Here is a 24365-nt window from a genome sequence, read left to right as displayed (position 1 = left end):
AACTGAATAATTTGCTGAAGGTTTGATTTTCTCATTACTTCCGATACAGGAGCAGTTCCAATTAAGTCTGTGTTAAGTGTTGTGCCAGCAGGTTGTGGGTGGCTGGGCTTTAAAATCCAGCTGAGACTCATGAAATAGAGAAATGATCTAGTCCCAAACCCAACAGATGCTGTACATGCCTGTCGGCAACCATCACTCTCTTCCTCCCTGGCAATGCCATTGGAGAGCAGGGGCTGAGTTGGGCTGGATGCAAGCAAGGCTGTTGGGATGTGCCATCCTGACATGCGAAATCATAGAATCATAGAACAGTTCAGGTTGGAAGGAACCTTAAACATTAGCTAGACCATCCCCCTGCATGGGTAGGCCCCATTCAGCCTGCCCTTGAACACTTCCAGGGAGGTGGCAGACACAACTTCCTTGGGTAGCCTCTGCCAGCATGTCGTCACCCTCACAGGAAAGAATTTTTTCCTAATGTCTAACCTTGACACTCTTCATGTTTGAAACCATTTCCCCTTGTCCTCTCACTACACGCCCATGTAAAAAGCTCTACCCCAGCTTTCTTGTAGGCCCCCTTCAGAAATGGGAAAATCACTACAAGGTCACCTCAGAGCCTCCTGTTCTCCAGGCTGAATGACCCCCACTTCCTCAGCCTGTCTTCAAAGGAGAGGTGCTCCAGCCCTCTGATCATTTTGGTGGCTTTCCTCTGGACATGTTCAAGGAGATCCACGTTCTTCTTATGTTGGGAACTCAAGAACTGGACACTACTCCAGGTGAGGTCTCACAAGAGGAGAGCAGAGAGGTAAAATCACTTCCCTTGACTGCTGTTTATGCTTCTTTTGATGCAGCCCAGGACATATTTGGCTTTCTGGGCTGCAAGCACACATTGAAGGCTCATGTTAAGCTTCTGGTCCACCACCAGAAGGGTCCTAGGGAATGGGACCCTTCTTGGAAGGGTAGGACCACACATGTTCTGTGGCTTGTGCTGGGCTGATGCCAGCTTCTCTGCTTCCCCAGACAGAGCAGTAATGAGAAAGTTTTGCTAACTTTGCTGACAGCCTGAAGTTCAGGAATATTGGAGGTGGTCACCTTGGGAAGCAGCTGGCCCAAGTCCTGGCACTGAGCTGGTCTCTGTGCCCCAGTGCTTGTCTTTCCACCAGTTGCCCTGAGAGCCTGGGCAACTGCTTGCCAGCCTAGGCCTGGAAATGGGACTACACTTATGTTGACTTTTAACTGCACTTTTTTCACAGCAGTTCCATCAGACCTCATTAAAGAATGTTTCTCTGCCAAAATTATTGAAGGTATGGAAAATACTGGGTTTTTTTAATTGGGAAACAGAGGGTGCTGTTGTAGAAAAGATCTTTGTTTGGTGGGAAACCCACTATGCACCAAATATTAACTTGGTTGCTTGTTTTATTTATCAGTCCCATCTGAGTGTGGTGGAGACATTTAGCTCTATTGTTTGAATGCTGGTTCGTTTAAGGCCCATTTTAGTTTAATACCTCCATTTTGTCACTCTTCAAAGTTCTCTTTGTCATTTGCCAAGAGCCTGGTCAGTGACTCAGATTCTAGGTCGTTAATTGTTCACCTGACAGAGAAAACATCTTCCCGAAACATCTTCAGCAATGCTGAAACAGAGATGTCCCTCTCCTTGCTTCATGGCTGCAGGGTCAGTTCTAGCAGCCCAGCTGCTCCCTGTGCTCTGAAGGCCCAGCCAGAAGAGATCATCCTGCAGCATTACAGCAACTCTTTGCAAGCAAACTGTCAACTGCCCCATAAACTCATATAAAACAAGTGGGGAGAATGGTCCTCCAGGGAGATGCTTGGAATATTAAAATCCTCTTTCTAATCATCTCAAAGCAGAAAGGAAGCGGGGATTATTAAATGGCTTTTTATAGAACTTGAAAACTAGCCAGATCATAGGGCTTGGCTGTTTCAGCTAAAGGCTTTAAATCAGCCTGCAGGAAGTGGGGCCAAGCAGCTAAGATCTCTACGTGTTTATTCCTGTCAGAGAGGCTGCCTTCCCCATTACACTCTGCTGCTGCTCTTTCCCATGTAGGAATGGTGATGGGCAGCAGTCAAAGTCCCTCTGTGCCATTTTGGTCAGGCAGGCAGCAGTCCCAGCCTGGGAGCAGTGATTTCTGCTTCACCTGAATGTGGCAAAGTCCCGATAACCCCACTGCTGGTACCCAGAGGTGCTGGTCAGTCACCTGTGCTGGTTCTGTGGACTCTTGAATCTTTCTCCTTGCCTGTCACAGCAGACCTACAGAAGCAGGGGCTCATGTGCTTTTAAGATGACAGCTGGTGGCTTGGGCAAACATTGCCATTCCTCTGCTGTCTTGCCATCACATGTACCATTCATCTGCTCCATTTTTTGGTCCTCCATCTAGAAACCCTGCACTGTGTACAGCCTCATCACCTCTATCCCCTCTTCTCAGGTAAAATGGACCATGTAATTTCAGAGCTTGGTCATGCTGCCATTGGTTGGGAACTCATGGGACAAGCACATTGCAGACAACTCTGTTTCTCACAATTTTATTGTGAAATGTCATTGCAAACTTTGCCACAGTTGGTCGCTTCCCCATGTCCCCATCTTCTGGAGTCATGGGAACATTAGATTTCCAGCTTTCTGTTAGTCTAGAAGAAGCTGTAGACTTTGTGGCAACAAATGTGACCAAAAGGGAGTCAGGGGACTTTGGACAAAGCACAATGCTGGCATTGAAACCCCACTCCTATCAGGACCTCAGATCATCACTGCAAAATCACCTGTTGTGAGACAGTGCAGAAAACAAGCAACAAAGCAGCAGACTGCAGTCTTCAAGGTCAAAAAAAAGCAAACCCAGTGCATTGTGTTTCACTTTAAGTTGTTGCTGTAGCTCTGAGTGTAGGGGTATGATTTGTACCCCCTCCTCCTGACCCCTGGGCCTGCCCAGCCCCTTCAGTCGGGTCAGCCCTGGCTCTCTGCTGGGGTGACCAGTGAGGGGCCAAATGTGAGGTTACCTTCCATGCTGTGGGTATGGCTGTTTACTAATAAAAGGTTTGCAGATCCTGCAGATGATAACTGCTTCCTCCTCCTGACCAGCTAAACCTAGTTTTTTCCCCCATCAGCTAAACCAGAGTGATGGGAGCTGTTGATTGCAGGGCCCAGTGGGGGAGGACAAGGAGCAGAGAGGGGAGAGGAGAGAGCTTGCTTGAAGGAATCTGTCTGCAGTGGGGAGTGACCTGGACCTCAACATGTTCCTATGCTCCAGCAGTTGTGGTGTGGCCTATATGCACTGGGGGACAAAGTACAACAGATCATTTTTAGAGCCCACTCCCCTTTTTTTTAAAAACATATCACTACATAGCAAATTTAATAATTCTACTGTGGCCATCCCTGCATTGGAACTGTTAAGGCCCATGGATAACACAAGGCAATGAGGGTCCATCAAATAGGAAGAACGTTTCAAGCTGGTTAAGATGGTTATTAGAAGGGACTAATTTTGAGAAATGATAATGGGATGAATCCCAGCCACTATTGACCGGTGGGTAGTGCAGTGGAATAATCCCTGCAGCTTCCCTCACGCAGGGCCCTTTCCCTCACGCAAGGACCTTGAATGTCCACTATGTCAGCATCCCTGGCTACAGGCACCCGCTTGGCTGCAGTGCAGTAGCCCGGGTACTGCAGGAGCATCTTCTCCCTCTCCTTCATCTCCTCTCTTTCGGCTGCGTCCGCTGCCAGGCAGGAGCAATCCCGCAGCGGCACTGCCATGGTGAGGCCACAGAGCCGGCGGAGAGCGGGGCCGAAGGGGTCAGTCTCACAGCGCTGGGAACCCCTCTGCTGTGCGGGGATGTGCTCTCTGCACGGCCTCTGCAAGCTTTTTTCTTGCTTAAACTTGGTAGAAGTTCTTCCGAAGAGCTGGGCTGGGGGGGGTTGCATGATGGAAGCTGGGTCTGGCCTGGTGACGGTTTTGTTAGTTGGGAGTGCAGTGACTGCGTGATCTTTAAGTTAAAACCATTCTATGATTCTATGAAGACAACCCTCCTAGGGAAACCCTGCGATGGTCCAGCTAAAGCTGGAGTGGAAATGGCACACATGGAAGAGGGGAGTCACTCAGGAGAATCGGATGGGCAAAATGAGGCAGAACATGGCTCCTCCACCAGTTTCTCTTAGTGCCCCAGGGGTCACCTTATCTTTCAGGAGCACTGTTTTCCATGTACCCACCATCAGTTTTGAAATAGCTACCATTTATTTCCCTTTGTGAAACAGTAGTAGCTCTGAGGCTTATTCAGTGAGCAGAAGCTGAGATATGCTTTCTGAGTAAGAACACTGTCCAGAATCTTTTTTCTCTTCTCTAGCACTTCTGTTTCCATGGACATGCTATTTTCTACTGCCAGCTCATTCCTCTGTCTCTTATGATCTCATTACACAGTTCCTCATGCACTTTGCATTCTTGCACTGCTGAATGATATTCAAGCAGCTACAATGCCTGTTGTGCCAGGAAGGCTGAATGGTTGTATGACTTTGCAGACAGCCTGTAAAGGACCGCTGTTTACTTTATGAGAATGAGCTACAGAAAATACAAGCTATACAAGGCTTGTTTCTATGAATTTTAGCATCCTTCAACTACATTGATCCTAGAACAGAGGTTTCAAGCTCTGATTGGTTGTGAATGCAGTTCCTTATAGGGGTGGAAGGTGAGAATACCTCTTCACACCTGTGTGCACACTGGTGATTGACATTTGATTTCATTTGTCCTGCAGGGAAAATGGCTGGTGGCCATTTTCTATGCAGCCCTGAACAGCAGCACGAGGCAGATCCTGCTTCACCAGAAGGCACTGAAATTACTCAGTGACTTCTGTTTTCCTGAACGCTGCCCCATCTGTGCAGAGCAGAAAGCTTCCTGCCCACAGTTCGTGTGCAACAGTTTTGACAACAAAGGTTTTGCCACTTCAGTGACTTAAGTAAGTAAAGGGTTGAATGCTGAGGTACTGCTTGTCCATGCTTTGTTCTGATATTTTCCCTACCCACAGCTGAAGCACAGTCTGTCTTGTTGGGTCAGAAGGTGCTGAACTCTGTGTTGCCCTTAGGACCAGACCACTGACAGGGAAGATCATCTTAGTTGATGCATTAGCAGAGTTACTTTGTCCATGGTTCCTGTTTGGCTGCTTAACAGGGTGATCTGAAGCCATTGATCAGAGCTGGGGCATTTGATACAGAAAAAAAAATGCCTTTGGGAAGAGGCCAGTTCTTAGAGATAATGGACTTAGGGTAGGTAGTTCATGTACTGTTGAGGATGTTAAGACAGGGGAATTGCTTGAAGGAAAGGACTCCAGCTTGTGCAGGATTGTTCTAGACATGAGGTTCAGTTCTGCTCCACATGGCAGGGTAACTCCTGGAACACTACTGATTTAAGTTTCTGAGTCTGATTGTTTCTCAAAGATCCAAGAAAGAGATTCATAGTCAGACACAAAAGAAAACTATTTTTTGCTAAATGATGCTGCTTCAGAGCTGCTTCAGATTCTTATTGCCCACAAATGTTTTCTCTTCCCAGAACCTTCCCCTGGTTTGACCTGACAGCTGCACAACTGAATCTCTCCTTAGCCAGCTGCTAGAACTGAGTGAACTTGTCTGGTGTCATCGTGCTCTACAGTGCCAGTACAATACCAGACATCCTTTGGAGACTGGCCTGCAAAGCAATGTGGGCTGATCAGCACCAAGTTGTCTCTTACTTCAGCTGCAGTGGAGCCTGGTGTAATGCTGAATGACAAATCTCCATTCTCCCCAGCTATTTCTGACATTTTCTCAGAAATTCCAGAGGAAACTGATGACTATGATTCTAAATTGTCTATAAAGAAGCCCATGGGCAACATGCTTTGCTGAGATCTCATCCCAGGACTCTCATGGGAGTGAAGGGTGCAAGAGTCAGCACTGTTCACTCTTTAGATTCTTTAAAATATTCCAGACAATAACCCTATGTACACATTTATTTCTACATGTTTCACTCTCTAGACTGCTCAGCAAACTTGCTTCTACCTGGCTGCCTGAGTCTTGCTTTACTTTGAGTCTGAATTAGCTTACTACACAGTCATCTTGTCCTACAAGCTGCTTCAATTTCACCGGCTTAGTGTTGCAGATTCAACAGAAAGCTGAATAACAAAGTCAAATTACAGTTTGTTTGTTTTGTTGTTTGGTTGTTTTTTAGTGGCTACAGCTTTGGTGTAAAAAACTAAGCAGGACTGGGTGCAGTCTTGTCTTTTTTTTTTTTATTATTATTTTTTCATGGGATATCTCAAGGAAAAAGTTGATGCCAGACAAAATAATAATGATTTATTCAAGGGCAAGGAGCAGTCTTTTTGTTGAGTCAGGCTTTAATCAGCACTTACTGATATGTTGTTGCTGGTGATAATGTACAACACTGCCACAGATTATGTGATAGTTCTTTCAAGGAAAAAGAAGGCAACTGGATATTCTGTCCAATTCCACCCAGAACAAAGCATATTTTATTCCCTAAATTCTGTGCTTCATATTACAGTATTCTCTTATACTTCCTGCCATCATTCTTCATGTATTTCAGTACTGTTTACTACAATAAACCACTGCCTGTTTTTGTCACACAGGAAATAATTTCTGTGGTGAGGCCAGGGATTAGTTACAGATGTTGTAACAAGGTCCCTTGCTTAATTACGATCGCTGCCAGCTGCTGCCACCACACCTGTGTACCAGTTACTGTATATGACACTTATTTTACATCTGGGCTTTACAGTGAGCCCAGTCTGCAGATGTTAAAGCCTGGAAGAAATCTATTCACTTGGGTGGCAGGGAAGTCCTTATAATTCATTGGTAATTAGAATATATCTATGATTGTTTTTTTGTCTTTTTAATCAATTGTGAAGCAGAAGTGAAAGACAGTGGTACAGTCTGATTTGTATCTTCTGCTTCACTTAGTTCCAGGAAGAAAATGCAGAAAAGAGCCAATATGGGGATGTTTGCTGTTATCAAATAGCCAAGAGCTGCAATGGCCTTTTATATATCAGGAGAAGGCAGAACTGAACCACCTTGTACAAACTGCAAGGTAACAGTTTATTCTGCTGTCTCTGCTGGGCTTCTTACAAAGATGGAAGTGCAGTGTCAGTCTCTAATCCTGCCTCTGGGTACTCTGTGATACAGGGGAAGAAGCTGCTTCTACCTCAGTCTGGGATTATTGCTTAGGAGGAACTGTAGCATAGGGCTCCAGCCCTGCTTCTTGGATAAACTGTGAGAATGTAAGGGCATCTGCTTTATTTCCTGACGGAGCCTTCCGCTCCAGGAAGAGACCCCGGTTGTCTCTGTAAGGGAGGGCAATGGATCTTGTGAAGAGAGGCTCCTCAATCCCCAGCAACTCTCGCACATGTCGTGAAATCTCCTGAAATACAAAACCACCAGACGTCCTCGTTTCACAGGGCAACAGCTAATACCATTCATTCTGTGTCAATGAAGCAGGAAAAAAGAGTTGAATTTCTGAATTTTGGAGCAGTTTCACACCTGAAGTTGAAACTCAAGAGGGATCTGAACTCACGAGCCCCATATGATATTGCAAAAGCAGACCAGGCCACTCATTTTCTAGATTTACTGTGGGGGGTGGCATCATATCTGATCTCTTAGTGGCACAAACAGGTCTGCTTTCCTCTTTGCACTTGCAGAACAAACAAGTTATGGGTGAATGAGCTGGAGTGTATTCTGTCTAATGCAAAACCATTGCTGCTTCCTGAGTTATACTGTCAACAAGACTTCATACACAGAAGAGGTCTAAAAACTAATTAAACCACTAAGCCATATTAAACCATCACACCATGTGTGATGGCTGTCTGAGCCAACCAGACCTGGAAATGTCAGGAAACAGCCTTGCCATTATTTTTGATGTCACTTCTGTGAATGTCACCTTCTGATTTGACTGAAGCTTTGAATACAATTCACAAGTTTCAACTGATCTTTTACAGCATTTGCTCAAAATTTTTCCCCAGCTTTGGTTTGACTCTGCACTCCAGCATCCTATTTTGTGTGCTATAAAAGAATGCTAGATTAGTATCTTCAGTGGTTTTGATATTTAAAATACCAGTCCAGTGGAATTAAAATCACCAGTAACTTAACTTGTTCATGCTGCAGACATTCCACATAATGCACTGTGTAATTCTGCACTGAACAGCCTTTTCCCCTAAATTGCGAAAAGTTTCTGTCTCACTGAGCTGATGCTATCATGTTTGTTTCTGTAGTAACTATCTGAGTTTCAACAGTTCACAGCCTTTCACTGATATTTCTTCTTGGGAAGCTGATGTGCCTTGACTGGGCACTTGCTCTAGAACACACTTCCTGAAAGACACCATGGGTCACATTCTGCTTAGAGCTCTGCACACTTGGATTCTATCAGGGTTAAGTTCTCTAAGACACAAATAACTAGCAGGAGAGAGCATGATCTTCAAGAACACTGTGGTTTCACTGAAGTCATCTTTCATAAGTGCAAATGGCTATGGAGGCTGTACTTGGTTGTACTAGAAAAACTCTGCTGTCTGAAAAACCAAGTGTTGTAATTCAGTGCCTTCTCCTCCAACCAACAGTCAAAGTAATGGCACTGGTAACTGCTTTTGGTGGCATGTTTCACTTCAAGCAAACAAGCTTGTGCAGTCAGACAGAACTGTGGTGCAACTGCTTTTTGGTGCTCAAGAATAAAACAAGCAGTGTACATACTCTAGTTGTTGGAGCATAAATATTTTTCTCTCTTCCTGTTTATTTGAACTTCTACCTTGTGTCCTCTGGGGAAAGCAAGTTTAAATCATGATGCAAAATTCATTATTTGGCTCTACAAATGCAGCCCTGAGTCTCCCTGTGGTTTCCATTAGGGAGAGGAAGGAGGGTACTGAAATTTAAGTCAACTTATTAATTTTCTGAACCTTCAGGAACCTTTGGAAGGACAGACTAGCTCCAAACTTCAGTCTAGTTAGCTTAACTATTTTCTAATTTATCTAGTTATCTTAACCATCTTCTTGTTTAAGAAAAGATAAAGGCTTGAAAAGAAAATTACCAGATGACTGTGTTTCTAAAATGAGGAAGAGACAGATGCTGTGTGTGCTCAGAAAAGTGTAAACCAAGGAAGTAATTATGAGTTGCCCTTCTGCTGCTTGAAATTGGTGGTTCAGTTCCTGTAGGTTTAATCTCACTACGTTTTTCAAAGTTCTACAAATCAGTTAAGTGGAAAATTACTGAAAAGAAATGCTGAAGGATATCTAAGAAAGGCGCATGTATCTTGCTAAGCAATTTCATGAGGCAAGAGGAGCAACATAGGCTTTAAAGAAAGTCTAAGCACTTCTGATGCACTCATGGTGTCCCAGAGAAGGAGCCTGCGATCTCCAGCCGGCTAAAGCTTTGTACTTGACTCGAGAAATGCAACTGGTTGGCTCGACGGTCGGCTTGTGCGGTTTCAGCCTCACTCTTTGAATGAGCCATCTGCCTGGGCGGACAGGCGGCAGCCCAGCTTGTTCGCAAGCCCGAAAGAGTCAGAGCTGGGCTCCGAGGGGCTGGGGAGGGAGCTCCGGGACCCGCCGCCGGCCGCACCTTCATGTGGTCGAAGTCCGTGACGCCTATGGCGGGCAGGTTGGAGCAGTTCACGTGGATAAGGCGGCGGCCGGTGATGCCGTTGGCCCTGAAGCATTCCTGGGCAGGGAAGAGGAGGGGAAGGCGGATGGGCTGCGGGAAGTGAGTCGCCCTCGGCCATTGCTCCCGTCCCCCGCTCACAGGCGCGCGCACACCCACCCCGCACACGCACCCCGAGCTCAGGCCGTGGGGGATGCGGGGCCTTCCCGCCCAGAACAGCAGCCCCGCACCTCGTACTGAGGGAAGCCGAGCTGCGCCACCCACTCAGCCACCTCCTCGGCGCTCCAGGCCAGGAAGTGGCAGCACCGCTCGCCCTTGCCTTCGGGCTCGGGCTCCGTCCCCTTGGCTGCCCCGGACCACAGGCTCGGCTCCATCACCGCCGTCTCCAGGCCACTGCAGTAACGCGTCCTTCCGGGCCCTGGTTCCCATGGCAACCGTCACTTCCTGGAAGTGTTCACCACTTCCCCTGCCGCCCCCCTCTCCACGCTGCCAGCCTTCGGAGCCGCCCGCCGCCGGCTCCCGGTGGATCTGCGGAACTATTGTTTGATTGGTTACGGTGTCGAGGGGGGAAGGCTGAGGGCTGAGCACCGAGGCAGTACCCTCTCTCCCTCTGCGTGGCTGTCGCGCACCCGTTCGGCTCTGTTCGCCCCTACTCGGGTGTTTCCGCTGCCGCCGGCCGCAGAGCTTGGGTGCCGCTCGGCTCTTTCCGCCGCGCTGGGCTCCCGCCTTCTGCCCGCGCGCTGCCCGGCCGCTCAGCCGTGCCCATGTCGGACCTGCGGGCCGCCGCCGCCACCGGGTCCCGCTACGAGCCCCCGACAGCCGGGGCGTCGAGTGGCACCGCTCCTCCGGACCCTGCAGGTACGGGCTGGGCAGAGGAGGGGGCAGCCGGGCGGGCTGTGGCGGGGAGCGTGAGCCTCTCCGCGGCTGCGGCCCCAGCGCTTGCCCCCTGGCCGGGTCCCTGAGGAGGAGCCCCCGGGGTGGGCTGCCGGGCGGTGCCGGAGGGGATGCCGGCGGTGAGGCGGGCAGGCCCGGCGGTGCCTGTTTTATTGTTGGCCTTATGGCCAGGAAAAACGCCGTGAGTTTCCTTTCGGCGGTGGGTATCCTCGTTTCTCCCGGAGAAGCCTTATTCCCGTAGTGGCAGTTTGCTTCGGTGGAATACGGTACCCCCTGGGAAGAGCGGCACCGGGGTTACTCCTGGGCTCACGTTTGCCGTAGCGGGAGGGCCGGCTGCGGGGAGCAGCGGGTCAGGGTGTGCGGTGTCCAGCCCTGCGCCCCGGGAGCGCCTGGGACCGCAGCAACAGTTCCCGGGGCCGGTTCCCTGCAGCGGGAGGAGCGAGGATCGATGGGGATCACTATAGACAGGGAGCTTTCCGCGGTGCCGTGTCCGGGGGCCCGGTGCTGAAGGAGCACATCCATGCCCTCTGCGCTGGAGGAGCCTCCCAGCTCCCAGCTGACCTCCTGAAAGGGCCGGAGGCTTGTGAGGTGCGTGTCATTACAGAGCTGCAAAAGCTGGAACTTGTCCGTGCCCAGGTCACTGCCTTTGTGCCATCAGTGGGGCTGTGGAGCGTGTATCACAGTCGTGTGGGGAGTTTTCTCGGAGTTCAGGAGACTCAAGGGGAGACCAGGAGCCATCTTTATATAGAGTCCTTTTAGCAGTGACCTGGGGATTTCCATCTCGTCAGGGTCCTGTGGGAACTGCTTTGACCTTGTTCTGTCCTTCTGAAGCTATTATTGGTGGTTCCTGAATGAACCCTGTTTCGGAGAGTGATTCTGCATCAAAAACATGCATGGCTTTTTGTTCTCCCTTTCCTAGGACTGAAATGGGTAAAAATAATTGTTCTGCAAGGTGCTAGGTATGGTCCATAACATGAAAAACTGGTTGGCACAGCTTTTCTTTCCACAGCCATGTAACCTTCTCAATGTTTGAGTGCTGGCTGTAGTTTTTCCTCCAGTCTGTGTATCCTAAAGACCGAATTTTATTTGGCCTTCTCTTCATATATTCTGTTGTTAGAAAATGAAGACTCGGCCCAAAATGCAGAGCCTGCAGATCAGCTGGTTGATTCTTTGGAGTCCAGTACTTCGCAGAGCAGGTAGGAAGATCTTTTTGTGTAGCGTGGTCCACATATGTGACAGTCTGTTGCACTCCTGTGACATCCTCCATATGGCAGATGATTCTGTGCAGGAGACTGAATTGTCTGCTTTGGGACAGCATATACCAGAATCAGTATAGGAGGGGCTGTTCTTACCAGCTTAAGACCTTTTTTAAAGCTTCTGAAATGACAAAGTGTAGTTCATGGCTCAGCTGTTCAAATGTCAGAATCATTCAGCTTGGGAGAAACTGCAGGGTTTTGTAGTCCATTGTAAGAGCTAATAAACTTTCAGCAGGAAATATTCTCTATCCTGTCTGATGGATACTTTAATAATAAAGCATTCCTACTGTCTGTAATTTTGATGGAAGCTGAGCAAGAAAACACTTCATACTGGTTTCTTGACAATGCATTGTTTTCAATGTAACTGCTTCATTAATGCTACTGACTGACCTTGTTATCAGATGTTTGGCTTGTTATAATCAGTTGGGCATGTGGTGCTTCTGGGCGAGTTATTGCATTTGTTACAAACACTAATACTGTATGCAGTGGAGTTTCATTTGCCATCATATGTTTGTTGCACAGAATACAGTTTCAGAAGTGTGTGAGTAAATTACATCAGACAGTAGATAAACCACAACCTCATTGATAAAGAGGAAAAAATTGCAGCAAAAAATCCAACAAACCACCTTTCTTACTGGAACAGCAGTTTGTTGTCATCTTGTCTTGAAGCTCATGACATCAGTATAAACCTTCTTGACTCCAGATATGTATTCTTCCATCTCTCTATTATGTCCATTTATTTTCTTTGAAGAGATTAACATAGACTGTGAGCAGAATGGCCAGGGTAGATGCTGGATGTGGATGATACATCACAAATTTGTCTTATCTCCTTTGAAAGGGACAGCAGTGGTCCAAAATAATTTTTTGAGTGGTCCAAAATAATCAGCTGAACTCTGTCTTTATAAATCTATATTTACTATACAAGTATAAAAGCTTGTATAAAGCTTGTATAGCTTTTCTAATCTTTCAGTGAGGCTCTTGGTTTTCAGTGGTGTCTGGAGGAAAAAATTCACACGCTTCTCTGTTAATGGAAAGCCTTTTAATAGCCCTTTTAGGTGTGATTATGCAACTGCTAAGCTAAAAAGCAAATAGGTTGGAAAATGGTGACATAAAAGTCCAGATTTGTCCTGGACTGCCAGAGAAATTGTTACAGATCACTGTGAGAGTTCTTCTTTTATAAAATTGTCCCCTCCAAGTTGTCCCTTCATTTCTGATATTGTTGATCTGTAGCCATTTTGTGTATCCAGGTATTCGTTTGAGTTGTTCTTACAGATCTTCTGGTTTATATTCCAGTTCTAGGAAAGGAAATCACTGTTAAGAGAATTTAGATAAGAAATGTCTTTTTCTGGATAACATATGTACTTCCCTAGGAATAAAGATTTGGAAACAAAAGCCATATTTGTCCTGTTGTAGTTTTCACTGTGGATGCAAAAAGGAATGGTTTTGAGTTGAGCTGTGTATAGGTTTTTTTTAATTATTTTTTTTAAACTATTCCACAGTACAGTGCTAGTCTGCTCCCTTGCTAATGAGAATGTTTCTCATTTATAAAAGGAGGCATTTGAAGAAATGCATTTTTGTTTCTGATGTGTTCTCATGTTTCTGATCCTTTAGACCAAGGGAGTTGATGTTGGTTTTAGAGTGCTGTGAGACGAGGCAACTGTTTCTCTTCATATTAAAGACTAGGTTGCTTCTCATGGAATTTTCACATAGTATCTGAGAGGATGACAGAGGAGACATTTCTGGCATCCATTGGAGTTCATCTGGGACAGTAACTCTTCCCAGCTGTAAACAATATGCAGCATTTTTAAAATAAAATTTAGAGAAAGCCCGCAATAGAGAATGAATGTCAAAGATGTTTCCTTTCTTGCCCATCCTCTTCCTGCTACCTACTTTTCTTTTTTTCTAACATGTCCATCTCTTCTTGTCACAGTGTAGTACTTGGACCTCTTTGCTATTATTATGCAGCCATTGTATATCTTATGGCTTGCCTGTCTGTGCAGCATATTTGAATATGGGTGCTCCCTATACCTCTGGGATTGCTAACAGGAAAGGCATAATAGGACACTTAAACAGAGGGCATTGCCAGGATGCCTTTCAAAACCGTTTTGAATCCTGTCACTGATCTAGTTGACCTCTGCTAGAATATGCAGAGGTCTTGTAGCAGGTGGTGTAAAAGAAGTTGTTCTTTCTTGAGCATAAAAGTTTCTGCTGATTTCTGCACTTAGTACAGTGTTGGTGAGCATGCATGCTGTGTATTATCATATAGAGGATGGTAAACATGGAATATCTCACTGAAGTTGTTTCCTCTGGGTGATCAGGAAGATAGTTGAAGTGATGAGGGCAAGATTGGGGTGCAAGGAGCTCTTTCTTCAGTTGGTAGATGCTGACCACAGAAGCTGTTCCCTTCAGTCCATCTGAATTTGAGTTCCAGAGCAGAGTGATTCCTCTGCCAGCTGTTCCCTGGGCCCAGGTGCTGAATTGTAGTGCTCTCTTCCTCCCAAAGGTTGCAGATCAGGTCACTCGTGAATGCAGGTGTGACAGAAGATTCAAAGGAAAAAGCTGGCACTTTGGAGGGCCAGGAAGTGGGTGAACTAGAAGAGAAGCTTCCTGACCAAATCCAGTCCCTCAAAGAGGTAGGTGGGTGTTTCTTATGTCTGAAAGCCAGGACAGAGGTGCAGCAATAGTTCTTCCACCCTACTGCTGTGCTTACAGCTATGGGTCTGAGGCTGTAAAGAGTTGTGTGAAGACAGAAGTAGTATTAATACAGATCAAGTTACTCTTCTTCCTGTACTTTAGCAGGAAGTAAATGTTACTGCTCCTATTTGCAAAATCCCTTGTGTCTTTGGCTACTCCTCACTTCCTTGCAGTTTTTGGCTCACAAATGCTTCAAGGCTACTCTCACCTTCTGCCTCTTGTCTGGGGCTTCTGGGAATTCCCTTCTTGCACATTTAAGGAACAGGGAACCAAAAGCAACTCAGCCATCTTTTGTTTCTTTTGATGAGCAGCTAATTTGCTTGCATTACAGGTACAGTTAGGAAAACCTGTGCAAGTGGCATCCATCTTAGGAGCTGGGAGTTTACATATATGAGGAGAGAGGGGTGGCTCTTAACCAGGATGCAGCAAGTGACAGTTTGATTGTGGCTGTAGTCTGGATGCACACAGAGCTGAAACTGAAAGACTCTCCCTAGAGAGGTTGTGTCCTGGGAATTATTTCCAAAAGTAGTCAGTAGTCAGTGTATAAGGCTGTTTCTGTGTTGAGAGGTGACAACTCTAAAGCGGATGCAAATATGTGTCCCATTAGGGACTCCTAAACAGGCCAAAGGGTGTGTAATACGTAAGACTAATGCAGCATTTGACTTCAAAGTTCATGACTTTAATGTTGTGGGGGAAACAATGCAGAGAGCCAGGCAGCTCTTTTTAACTAACAGAACCTTCTGCAGAGACTGAATTGGCTTCAGAAGGGTGCCTGAATTACTAATGAGTTGGTTTATATCCCACTGGGGACTTTCTTAGCACAGTGGTCTTTGTGACTGTTTTTTATGTGCTTTGTGCAGGAAGCTGCTGTTCGGATAGGCAGCTACCATGTACCTCAAGGAGTAGGGGATATAGTCATGATTCAGTCGGATCACACTGGTGCTGTGGATATCCTTTCTGCTGAGCTGGAGACTGCAGACCTCCTTGGGGAGCAAAGGAAAGGTGAGTCCTGAGCCATGAGCACTTATTGGAACCACTTTTTAATTGCCTGCCCTGGGTAAAGAAGAGCAGAGGCTGTCCTGAAGACACTGCTAATTCCTGCTGGAAATTTGAGCTCCTGGCTAGTGAATGGGAGAACTTCACATCCAAGGCTTCTGGGAGTAGGTTCCAGAATGCAAAAGCCTTATCAGGAATAGCTTCACTGCTTTGAGGTAATAGCTTGGCAGTAGTGAAGTCAGGTGAGCCCACGATCTTTTTCCCTTGTCTCAGCTCAGCCTCCCCCTCTGGCTCCACCCACCATGTGGACCACTGAGAAGACAAAGGAATTCAAAGCCAAGATAGGAAAGGAGAAGAATGGCCGGATGGTGGTGAAGAGAGGAGAGGTGGTGACAGTCCGTGTGCCAACACATCCTCATGGGAAGTGCATTTGCTGGGAGTTTGCTACAGATGACTATGACATTGGGTTTGGAGTCTATTTTGACTGGACCACAGTTACTAGCACTGCCATTACTGTTCAAGTCAGCGAGTCCAGTGATGAGGAGGATGAAGAGGAGGAGGAGGAAATTGAAGGTTAGTCCAGAGCTTATGAAGGTTCATTTGTGGTGCTTGTTGCCAAGCTGCTGAGAGTGTCTGTCAGATGCTGTAATTTCCATATCTACTTTGTTTACTCATCCCACTTTTTATCTCTGCAGCCTGTTGGGTTCTTGGTTAGGCTAGGATGAGAAAGCATTTAGCCCTTCCTGGTTCAATGTATGTCAATGGCTATCGTTCTGCAAGAGTGTTGTTAAAATTGAACATCTTGAAAAATAAAATGAGAAAACACACATTCAACTTTTACCTGATAAAAAGATGGTCTGAAGTTTTAACTTGACTGATTTCCTTGGTGTCTCATACAAAGAAATTTCTGGTGGTGAGTAGAAACAAAAAGGTTTAGTATCTTGGGGTATTTTATGTTTGGTTGTGGGTTTTTTTGATTCCCTGTTGTCTGCATTTGAGAGGTTTGCTTACCCATGTCTTGGTACTTGTGAAACACACAGCAGTGGTGCCTGTTCTGTGTTGTCAGTAGGTGTGTGAACAGTGTATCTTGGGGACTGGTGTCTCAAATTAATTTTGTAGGTTCTTCCAAGGGGGGTATGAAGAAACCCTCTTGGAGAAGTGGATTGAGGACATACACACAGTGAAGTTATAACTAAGATATTTCCTGATTTTCTTTTGCTTCAAGTCTGTATCACTACCACTTTTGGGTGTATAAAATCAGTGAGGTGTCTAAAAGGTAAGTCTAGGAAGAGAAGATCAGGCTGGCAGGCAGGTGGATACTGTCCCAGCAGTATTCACAAAAGAACTGGTTCTCTGCATGTCATGATAAGGAAAGCTGGACTTTGTGGGTATTATGTGAAGAAAGGTCAGAGCAAATGCTGTGGGTAATGCTATCATAGTTAGCCATCCTATCTGCATGCCTCTCCTTCCTTCTGGTCTGGTTGATCTTTTTCTGCACTACCTAGTGGTTTAACTGTCTCTGACTTACTTGTCTCCTCTCTCTCCTTCAGGACTCGCCCCTGTTGGTGATGTGGAAAGGGGCTCTAAAAGCTACCTGCGGAACCGCTACGGAGAGATCATGCCTGTGTATCGCAGGAACAGCCACCGGGAGGTGCAGGCAGGCAGCCACCAGTACCCAGGCGAAGGCATTTACCTGCTTAAGTTTGATAACTCCTACTCTCTCCTCCGCAATAAGACTCTGTTCTTTCATGTCTACTACACGAGCTGAAGGAAGGGGAAGGGGCAGGGACGGCAGACAGGTAATGGTGAGTGTGGCAGGCTGCCACCCAGCCCTGGTATCACCTGATGGGCACTGCTGTGTGACAGAACAAAGGCACAATTCTGCCGGCTTCTCTTCAGACACTAACTGGTTTCTCCCCACGCCCTTCTTCCCTGCGGTCCCAGTGGAGAAAGATGTGACTGCCTGGTTGTCCACAAGCAGCTGCACTTTCTGTAAAACTTTGGAAGGTCTGCTCTGTGCAGGCATCAGGCTGGGCTTTCACATCACATCTGGTGAATGTGCAGAGGCCAGGTTCAGGTGTTTGTTGCTTCCATCTGTTGCGCTGGTACGAAATGAAGTGAAAATACTGATCCATTACAATTTTGTGAAGAACTTTTCCGACTGTCCTGCTGCATCTGAATCACTAGAGGGCAGCAATGAGCAAAAAGCACAGCTGGCTTGTCACCGAGCCACTGGTAATCTCTTTGACTACTACCAATATGTGTCCCCAGCCAGTGCTTACTTCACTCTGCAGGAGGGGCTGCAGCTCACCATGCAGTGGCCAGGCAGTTGGGCTCCTTAAAGTAGTCATGGCATGTGCTTGAACATGGGTTTGGGGCAGAGCACACACCCAATGGTCTACAAGGTTTTCCTACCAGTTAGGAATTGGATGTTGTACCTGTTGATTGTAGGGATACGTAGATGATTGACACTTAAGTGACCACCAAATATTTTTTCTGTAATCCAGATGTGAAGCAGAGGAAATTACTTAATACTGTGCTGGATAAACACAGAAAAGTTGGACTACTACCACTACCTATACAGGAAATATTTCTTAGTAGCAGCATGTTGGATCACTGGTATTGTTGCCAGCTGGATAATGCCATATGTAGCAAGGAAAAGGCTCCCCAGAAAAGTGTAGCTTGTTGGCTGCTATTACTTTTGCAAAGGTATTGTTAGAAAACATCTCTGCTGAGAAACTTGGAAGGTTTGGGATTTAACCAACCCTTCATGTGAACCAGAATCAGCAAGGCCATTGCTAACCCTGACCACATGGTAAGGGATTGATTTCCTTGGCATGTTTTGATGGCATTAGTGATCATCTTCTGCTTAAGTACTGGCAGAGTTGAGAAAGGATTAAATTAATCCTTCAGAGATGAATTTTAAATCATGATTATCTGTAATTGTTTTTTATTTTAATACTTGAAATCATTCTCTTTTCTAAAAATACTGCTGTATTTACATCTTGATACCTCTCTGCAGAGACACAAAGTGATTGCATTGTGATTCTAGAAGAGTTCTGAGTTTTATTTTTAAATTCTCCAGGTAAAGCATTCTTGGTCCATTCCTTCTATTGAGAGGGAATCATGGACAAAATTACTTTGGGGTAGTTAAAGCCAAAGATTTCACTCATGTAGGAGGGCCACATATTTCCTGTTAAGACTGTATTGTAATGCTGTGCAATTTGCTCTGGATTCAAGCTCTTCTTTTAACTATCTCTGCTTATTCACTGCCCCAGAGCAGTGACTTAGTAGGTAGGTAGAGGAGAGATTAGTCAGTCGTCAGTAGAGCAGCCCAAACTGGGAGCAGGAGGAGTGGAAATGAAAAGAATGCTGGTTGGAGTGCAGCGGCTTTCTGGGTGAGCAGGCAGGGAACAGAGCTGCTGCTGCTTTGGGTCCTGAGATGGGGAGAAAATAGCTGCCCTTCTCAAAAGGTAGACAGTGGCAGCACACCTAGGCAGGGGGTACCTGTACAGCTGCCTTATTCAAACAGGACAGCCTTCCAGGGAGACCTAACAGTAGGGCTTATTATCTGTCAGAGTAAGGTGCTCTTTCATTTAGCACCTTTGGGAGGACTGTTACTTACTTTAAGCCAATCTTGGGGAAGATGAAGGACTACCCTGTCGTATTTTTCCCCCCTCATCCTTTTTCTGTCAGGTTCCTAGACATTGAACAGAAGAAGACAGAAAAGACCCTTCAGTGTGACCACAACATCAGCACTGACCCATTCAATGTCTGCCTTTGCTGTGAGATCTGCAGAACCCTGCATGTACTTGCTTGTTAATGTCTGATGCACTGTCTGGCACTCACTCCGCTTTCTAATTAGGATTTATTTACCATGAAGAGATCTCTGACCTGTACACATATTAGGTATTTCAGAATTATTGATCCTCAGTTGCAGGGCTTATTGCGGGCTAGTGGGTCATCTCCACAAAAAACTGTTTCCCTTTTACCATGGCCTCCCTGTTGCTAAGTCACACCTATTTACCCCCTCCTGTCTGTTGCTTATACCAAGGTTCAAAATATATTTTGTTACAAGAAGTTAACAAGGCCTGCCTCACAAGCAGTTTGGATCGCTCACTGTCAAAAATAGTATGTGCCAGATTTCAAACCATTAGTTAGTGGTTTTAGTTAAGATAAGTTGCACTGTAGATGTTAACCCGATTGCTCAGTTCTAGCTTTCTGAAGCATGAACCAGCCTGTAATAAGGCTTAGGTTATTTGTTTGGAACTGTGCCCATCTCCTGGTCACATTAACGTAAGCCCAACAGCAGCACTGAATATCATTTGTCATCCCAGTCAGCATGTGCCCAGTCTGCAAATGCAGTGTGCCCTTAGATAAACCTGCTGCAGTGGAACCAAAAATGTTTGGTGTGTGTTATTTCACTACTTAAGTTTCCCAGAAGTAACTAGTATCTCTTATGAACACAGCATAGTTTTAGTCACAGAATATTTCATCTGCAGGAAACAGAAGCTTCACAGTTGTAGAGGATAATTCCTGGTTTTGTTTGTTTTTGTGGTTTTAAAAATTTCATTACATGAGTATGTTGTTTCTCAGGTATTTAGGTAACGTTCATTATCCAAGTGACAACTTTTCTTTGGAAGGGTATTTAGTCTTTATTCTTTTTCTGATAAATCCAAGAACTTGACTGTGTGGTTAATGATTAACAGCAGACATTCCCATTGAAAACTGAACCCATAGTTGGTAAGCAGTAAGCTTATTTCTCATGAATCTTTTTTTTCAGTTTGGTGTTTCTTATAGATTTGTAGCCAATCCCACCATCTGGCTGAGGCAGTGGTAGAACCCCTTATTATTTTAATTGGAGACCTTAAGAACCAAACCTTGGGTCTAGAAAGAAAAAATAATTAAAAAGCTGCACTTCAGAGAGGGAAACTAATCTTCAAGAAAGGAAAATTCTTTGTTTCTGAAGGAAGATTTTGGATAGGCTTTTAAAATGTGTTCCTTCTTCCTGTAAATCCTGTCAAGAAATTAAAAAAGCTAAATCGAGGAAGAAGCTTCTTTTGTGTTTTGGGTTTGCTTTTGTCCTGGTTTGGGCCAGGATAGAACTAATTTTCTGTCTTGTAATTTTGCTTTCACCTAAGTCTCATAAGTAGCTGTACTAGCTGAAATCAACAGCAAGTTTCTCACTCAGTGTCTGCTTCTAGGACTGGTAACGCACAATGTTTATAGTTATGGCTAGAGAATGGTGTGCAGAACCAAGGCCACTGCTCGGTTCTGAGGAACATCTTAGGCTTTGTAAAGAGAACGGGAGTAAAAAGGTCACACCTGCAACCCTCCTTTAGGGAGGAGCAGACAAGACCAGTGACCAAAATTGACCAAACAGAGCACTCCATCCCATATTTGTCATACTCTGTAGAAGTTTGAGGGCCCTTCAGCCCTTCTTTGCCTCCTACCTGTCTGCTTCAGCATCCTGGGAAGATTCCACCTGTTTGCCTGTGGTCCCGATCTGTGCCAGCCTGAATCTGTGTGTTCCTGCCTCCAGCTCCCAACTGCTGCTGGCTCCAGGAGTCCAGCCTGGACTTTCCCAGGGATGCCCTGCAGCCTCGGTGGTGATGGGAGCACTACTGGGTGGAAAGGAGTACGGTATTGTTTTTTTGTATATCTGTATGTATTTAATTATTTTTACTTTTTATCATTACTGTTTCATTAAAGCTGTGTAGTTTGGTTTCCAGACTGTCTCTCCCTTATTCTCTCTCCTTTCTTTATAAGAGAGGGGAGGGGAATTAATAGAGAGCATCTGTCATTTGGTTAGTTGCTGGCCCAGTGTTAACCCATGATAGCTTTTTTGAAAGCACAAAAGTGTTTTCCATTTTACTTTGGATATAATTTAGGTCAAGAAATAAGATCTACATATTCAGAGATACCAGATAGTTCTGTAGTGCAGGATTTCTATACATATTAGCTTGTATAATTGTTTATTTATAATAATGGTATCAATCTCTTGGGCTTCTTTTATTTAAAAGATTGTTTTATCTCTTTTTTTTTTTCTTTTCCATAGAATCATTGCCAAGTCCGCTACTAAACCATGTCTCTATTACCATGTCTATATGTCTTTAAAATACCTTCAGGGATGGTGACACCCACTTCCTGGGCAGCCTTGTTCCAGTGCCTGACAGCCCTTTCAGTAATGATTTTTTTTTTCCTAATATTAAACCTGAACTTCCTCTGGCACATCTTGAGGCCATTTCTACCACTTGTTACTAGGGAGAAGAGACCAATACCCATATCACTACAATCTCCTTTCAGGAAGTTGGAGAGAGCAAGGTCTCCCCTCAGTCTCCTTTTCTCCAGATTAAACTCAGCTGCTCCTCATAAGACATTTTCTAGACCCTTCACCAGCTTTGTTGCTCTTCTTTGGACACACTCCAGCATCTTGATGTCTTCGTTGTAGTGAGGGACCCAAAACTGAACACAGCATTAGATTTGCAGCCTTGCCAGAGCCCTTTAGGTGTAACGTAGCAGCAGGAACTGAGTTAAAATTGCTTAAATCAGGGACCAGTTGTACTTACTGAATTTACTCAAACTCTTTGGAGGGCTGTAATAGGAATCCTTGAGATTGGTGTGAGCAGAGGCTACTTGCAAATGGTTTAATGCTTGAGACTCGTGTGATAGTTACATAGGTTATTATTGGTAATGAGCTGTTTACATGAACAGGTAAGATGAAAACACGTAAGACAAAGAGTTTAGCTGTCTGACTTCAGGTACTAAGAAGAAAGTTGCAATGTGGCTGAGTCTAAAACACAGCCGCATCTTTCTTTTTGGCTCTACCGTGTGTGCTTGTCTTCTTCTAATTGTGTCTGCATGTAATCTTCATTGTTGGCCTGCAGTGGGTTAATTATTGTGGTTCTGGACCTGGTGAGGTGGGTTAGAGGTGAATCTTGTTACATGTCTAGTTGCTGAAAGACTTACCCATTCCTGTGAGGAACTAGGGTAGAGAATGGCTCCTGAAATGAGCTCACTTTTATCCCTGCTACTTATAACCCTACCTTCTGTCTGACTACCCCTATTAAAGCCACTCTATACAGAGGATTTATCACCTTAGGTGCCTTAGGAACAAGGAGAATGTCTGAAATAAAAGCCACAGATGTCATTACTCCAAGGGTTTTCTTCTTGTTTCTCTGCTCATTTGAGCAGGGGGAGGCACTTCCTATGGTCAGGCAAGGAAAGCCTCCAGGCTCTCCTGGAGATTGAACTGCCTTGTTACTGTAAGATGAGTAGTAGAATGGTGTTTGAAATTCCTGGTGTCGTTTTTTGCCTTTTAAAATCATATGCTGCTGTCAGATGTTGAGGAACACCAGGCTACTACTCATTTTGATACGCTGATGCCTAACTTGAGGACCAGAGGAGCACTAGATAGATAGAGGGGAGCATTCCTTGTGGCCATTCATCTTTGTCTTTGAAAAGTGTCTGAAACCAGCTTATGTGTGTTGAGGCTGAGTAAGACACCAAAACAACAAAATTATTTCTGATCTACAAGTGTGAAAGAAAAGTGTTTTTCCTTTTCTCCTATCTGGGAAAATGAAAAAATGAAAAAGAATGAAAGAAAAGGAAGAAAAAAAGAATGAAAAACTGGGAGCTGATAGTGCTAAATACATTGCCTAATTAGACTGTAAAAGAAGCTATGAGCTGAAGAGGAGTCAGAGTGCTAAATCATTTATTTAGATAAGTTGATTTGCAGTAAATACCAACTAAATAAAGTTTTAGAAGGTACGTAGAACTGCAGAGTTCAAATATGTCTTGCTATAAGGAGAATTTTCTTATTCCATATTTGCCTCTGTGAATTCCTGAAACACCGGTACTGTTGCAACTGAAAACACACCATGATGCTGGGTGGATGGTGGGTCTGATTCCCCTCAACTTCACCACATTCCATTCTGGATTTTACATGGAGCTTTTTAGAAGAAATGTACCCTTTATCAGGCAGAAAGTGAGGAAGAATTTTGTGATCTGTCAGTGAAGTTTATCTGGTTTAAGCCCATCTGGACTGGTGAGTCCAAGTTCCTTGGGCAAGAGGCTGGATGCCAGCCTTTAAGTGCAGAGCTATGGAGGCTTTGCTCAGTCAAGACCTTGGAGTTTAGGAGCTGTTTGAAAATTATAAATAGCTGGAAATAAGTTTCCCTGCAACCTCCAGGGTGCCTTGGTGACTCTCTGCTCTTCTCCAAGGGAAGCAGTGTGCTTTCAACTCGCTGCTCCAAGCTGATAGCAAAGCCTTTCCATGGGGAGCATTTTGTAGCTGGTCACACCCTTTTCAGACCTATATTCTTGTGACCTGTGGTGGTCGTCTGTCAGTCCTAATTGACATGATGTGAATATTTTTTGATGTCCTGTGATTTCAAACCTGAGTTCTCAACACCAACTGTTGACTTTTTGTGTCCTCCCAAGGTACAAGTTTTAAATGGAAGAGAGGATATTTTAACAGAGTGTAGCACTGAACCTCTTGCTGAAGGGCACATATGAAGACTATATTTATAGTATACTTGCACTCCTATGCTTGGTTTATATTGTTTATATTTGTGTTGTGGCTGATTTGTAATAGTATATTGGAACTTATTACCTTTAAATAAATTTTCACTATGCAACCAAGAACTTTGTCTTTTGTTTAAAGGAAGTGAGTGTTTTGATATGAAAAACTGAACTACAGATATTTCAAAAACAAGAATACAATTAAGATTAGTTTTTATCAGCAAAGAGGAGGCTAATATTCAAAATGTACTTCACAGTGTACTGGCTATTGAAGTTGCAAATGGATAGCACAAAGCTCTGTTATCAGCTGATGCTGATAGTTCCAAACAGGAATTTTTCTGTTAAAATGATTTGCTGAGATTTTTAATTTTTCAAATTCTCTGCTACACTTGAGATTA

General features: G+C 45.0%; 3 protein-coding genes across 4 annotated transcripts; 2 read left to right on the top strand and 1 right to left on the bottom strand.

Annotated features, from left to right (window-relative positions):
- The first annotated feature begins 709 nt into the window (after nt 1–709).
- NOXRED1 (NADP dependent oxidoreductase domain containing 1) lies at nt 710–5978 on the top strand. Its single transcript, XM_030452490.1, is given in 8 exon segments — nt 710–770; nt 1248–1298; nt 2292–2335; nt 2337–2435; nt 4741–4952; nt 5532–5563; nt 5566–5636; nt 5639–5978. Coding segments are annotated over 8 exon segments (792 nt in total). The 3' UTR covers nt 5861–5978.
- An 826-nt stretch (nt 5979–6804) lies between these two features.
- SAMD15 (sterile alpha motif domain containing 15) lies at nt 6805–10026 on the bottom strand. 2 transcript variants are annotated; one of them, XM_030452557.1, is made up of 3 exons: nt 9835–10026; nt 9566–9664; nt 6805–7382 (listed from the first exon to the last, which is right to left on the bottom strand). In XM_030452557.1, the coding sequence occupies exons 1-3, from the start codon at nt 9976–9978 to the stop codon at nt 7179–7181; spliced, it is 447 nt and encodes a 148-aa protein (XP_030308417.1). In that variant the 5' UTR covers nt 9979–10026; the 3' UTR covers nt 6805–7178. The 2 variants fall into 2 exon arrangements, with proteins under 2 accessions (XP_030308417.1, XP_030308416.1); XM_030452556.1 differs by lacking the exon at nt 6805–7382 and having other exon boundaries at nt 9252–9664.
- Nucleotides 10027–10300: 274 nt separating this feature from the next.
- Nucleotides 10301–24071, top strand: TMED8 (transmembrane p24 trafficking protein family member 8). Its single transcript, XM_030452555.1, has 6 exons — nt 10301–10462; nt 11616–11694; nt 14258–14387; nt 15309–15450; nt 15718–16017; nt 16995–24071. Exons 1-6 carry the CDS (start codon nt 10369–10371, stop codon nt 17210–17212), a joined length of 963 nt encoding a protein of 320 aa, XP_030308415.1. The 5' UTR covers nt 10301–10368; the 3' UTR covers nt 17213–24071.
- The last annotated feature ends 294 nt before the right edge of the window (nt 24072–24365 follow it).

This window comes from Calypte anna, chromosome 5A (assembly GCF_003957555.1).
Source record: "Calypte anna isolate BGI_N300 chromosome 5A, bCalAnn1_v1.p, whole genome shotgun sequence".
NCBI classification, from domain to species: Eukaryota; Metazoa; Chordata; class Aves; order Apodiformes; family Trochilidae; genus Calypte; species Calypte anna.
Note: the sequence above shows the minus strand (reverse complement) of the source record. Positions and strands in the feature narration are given on the sequence as shown.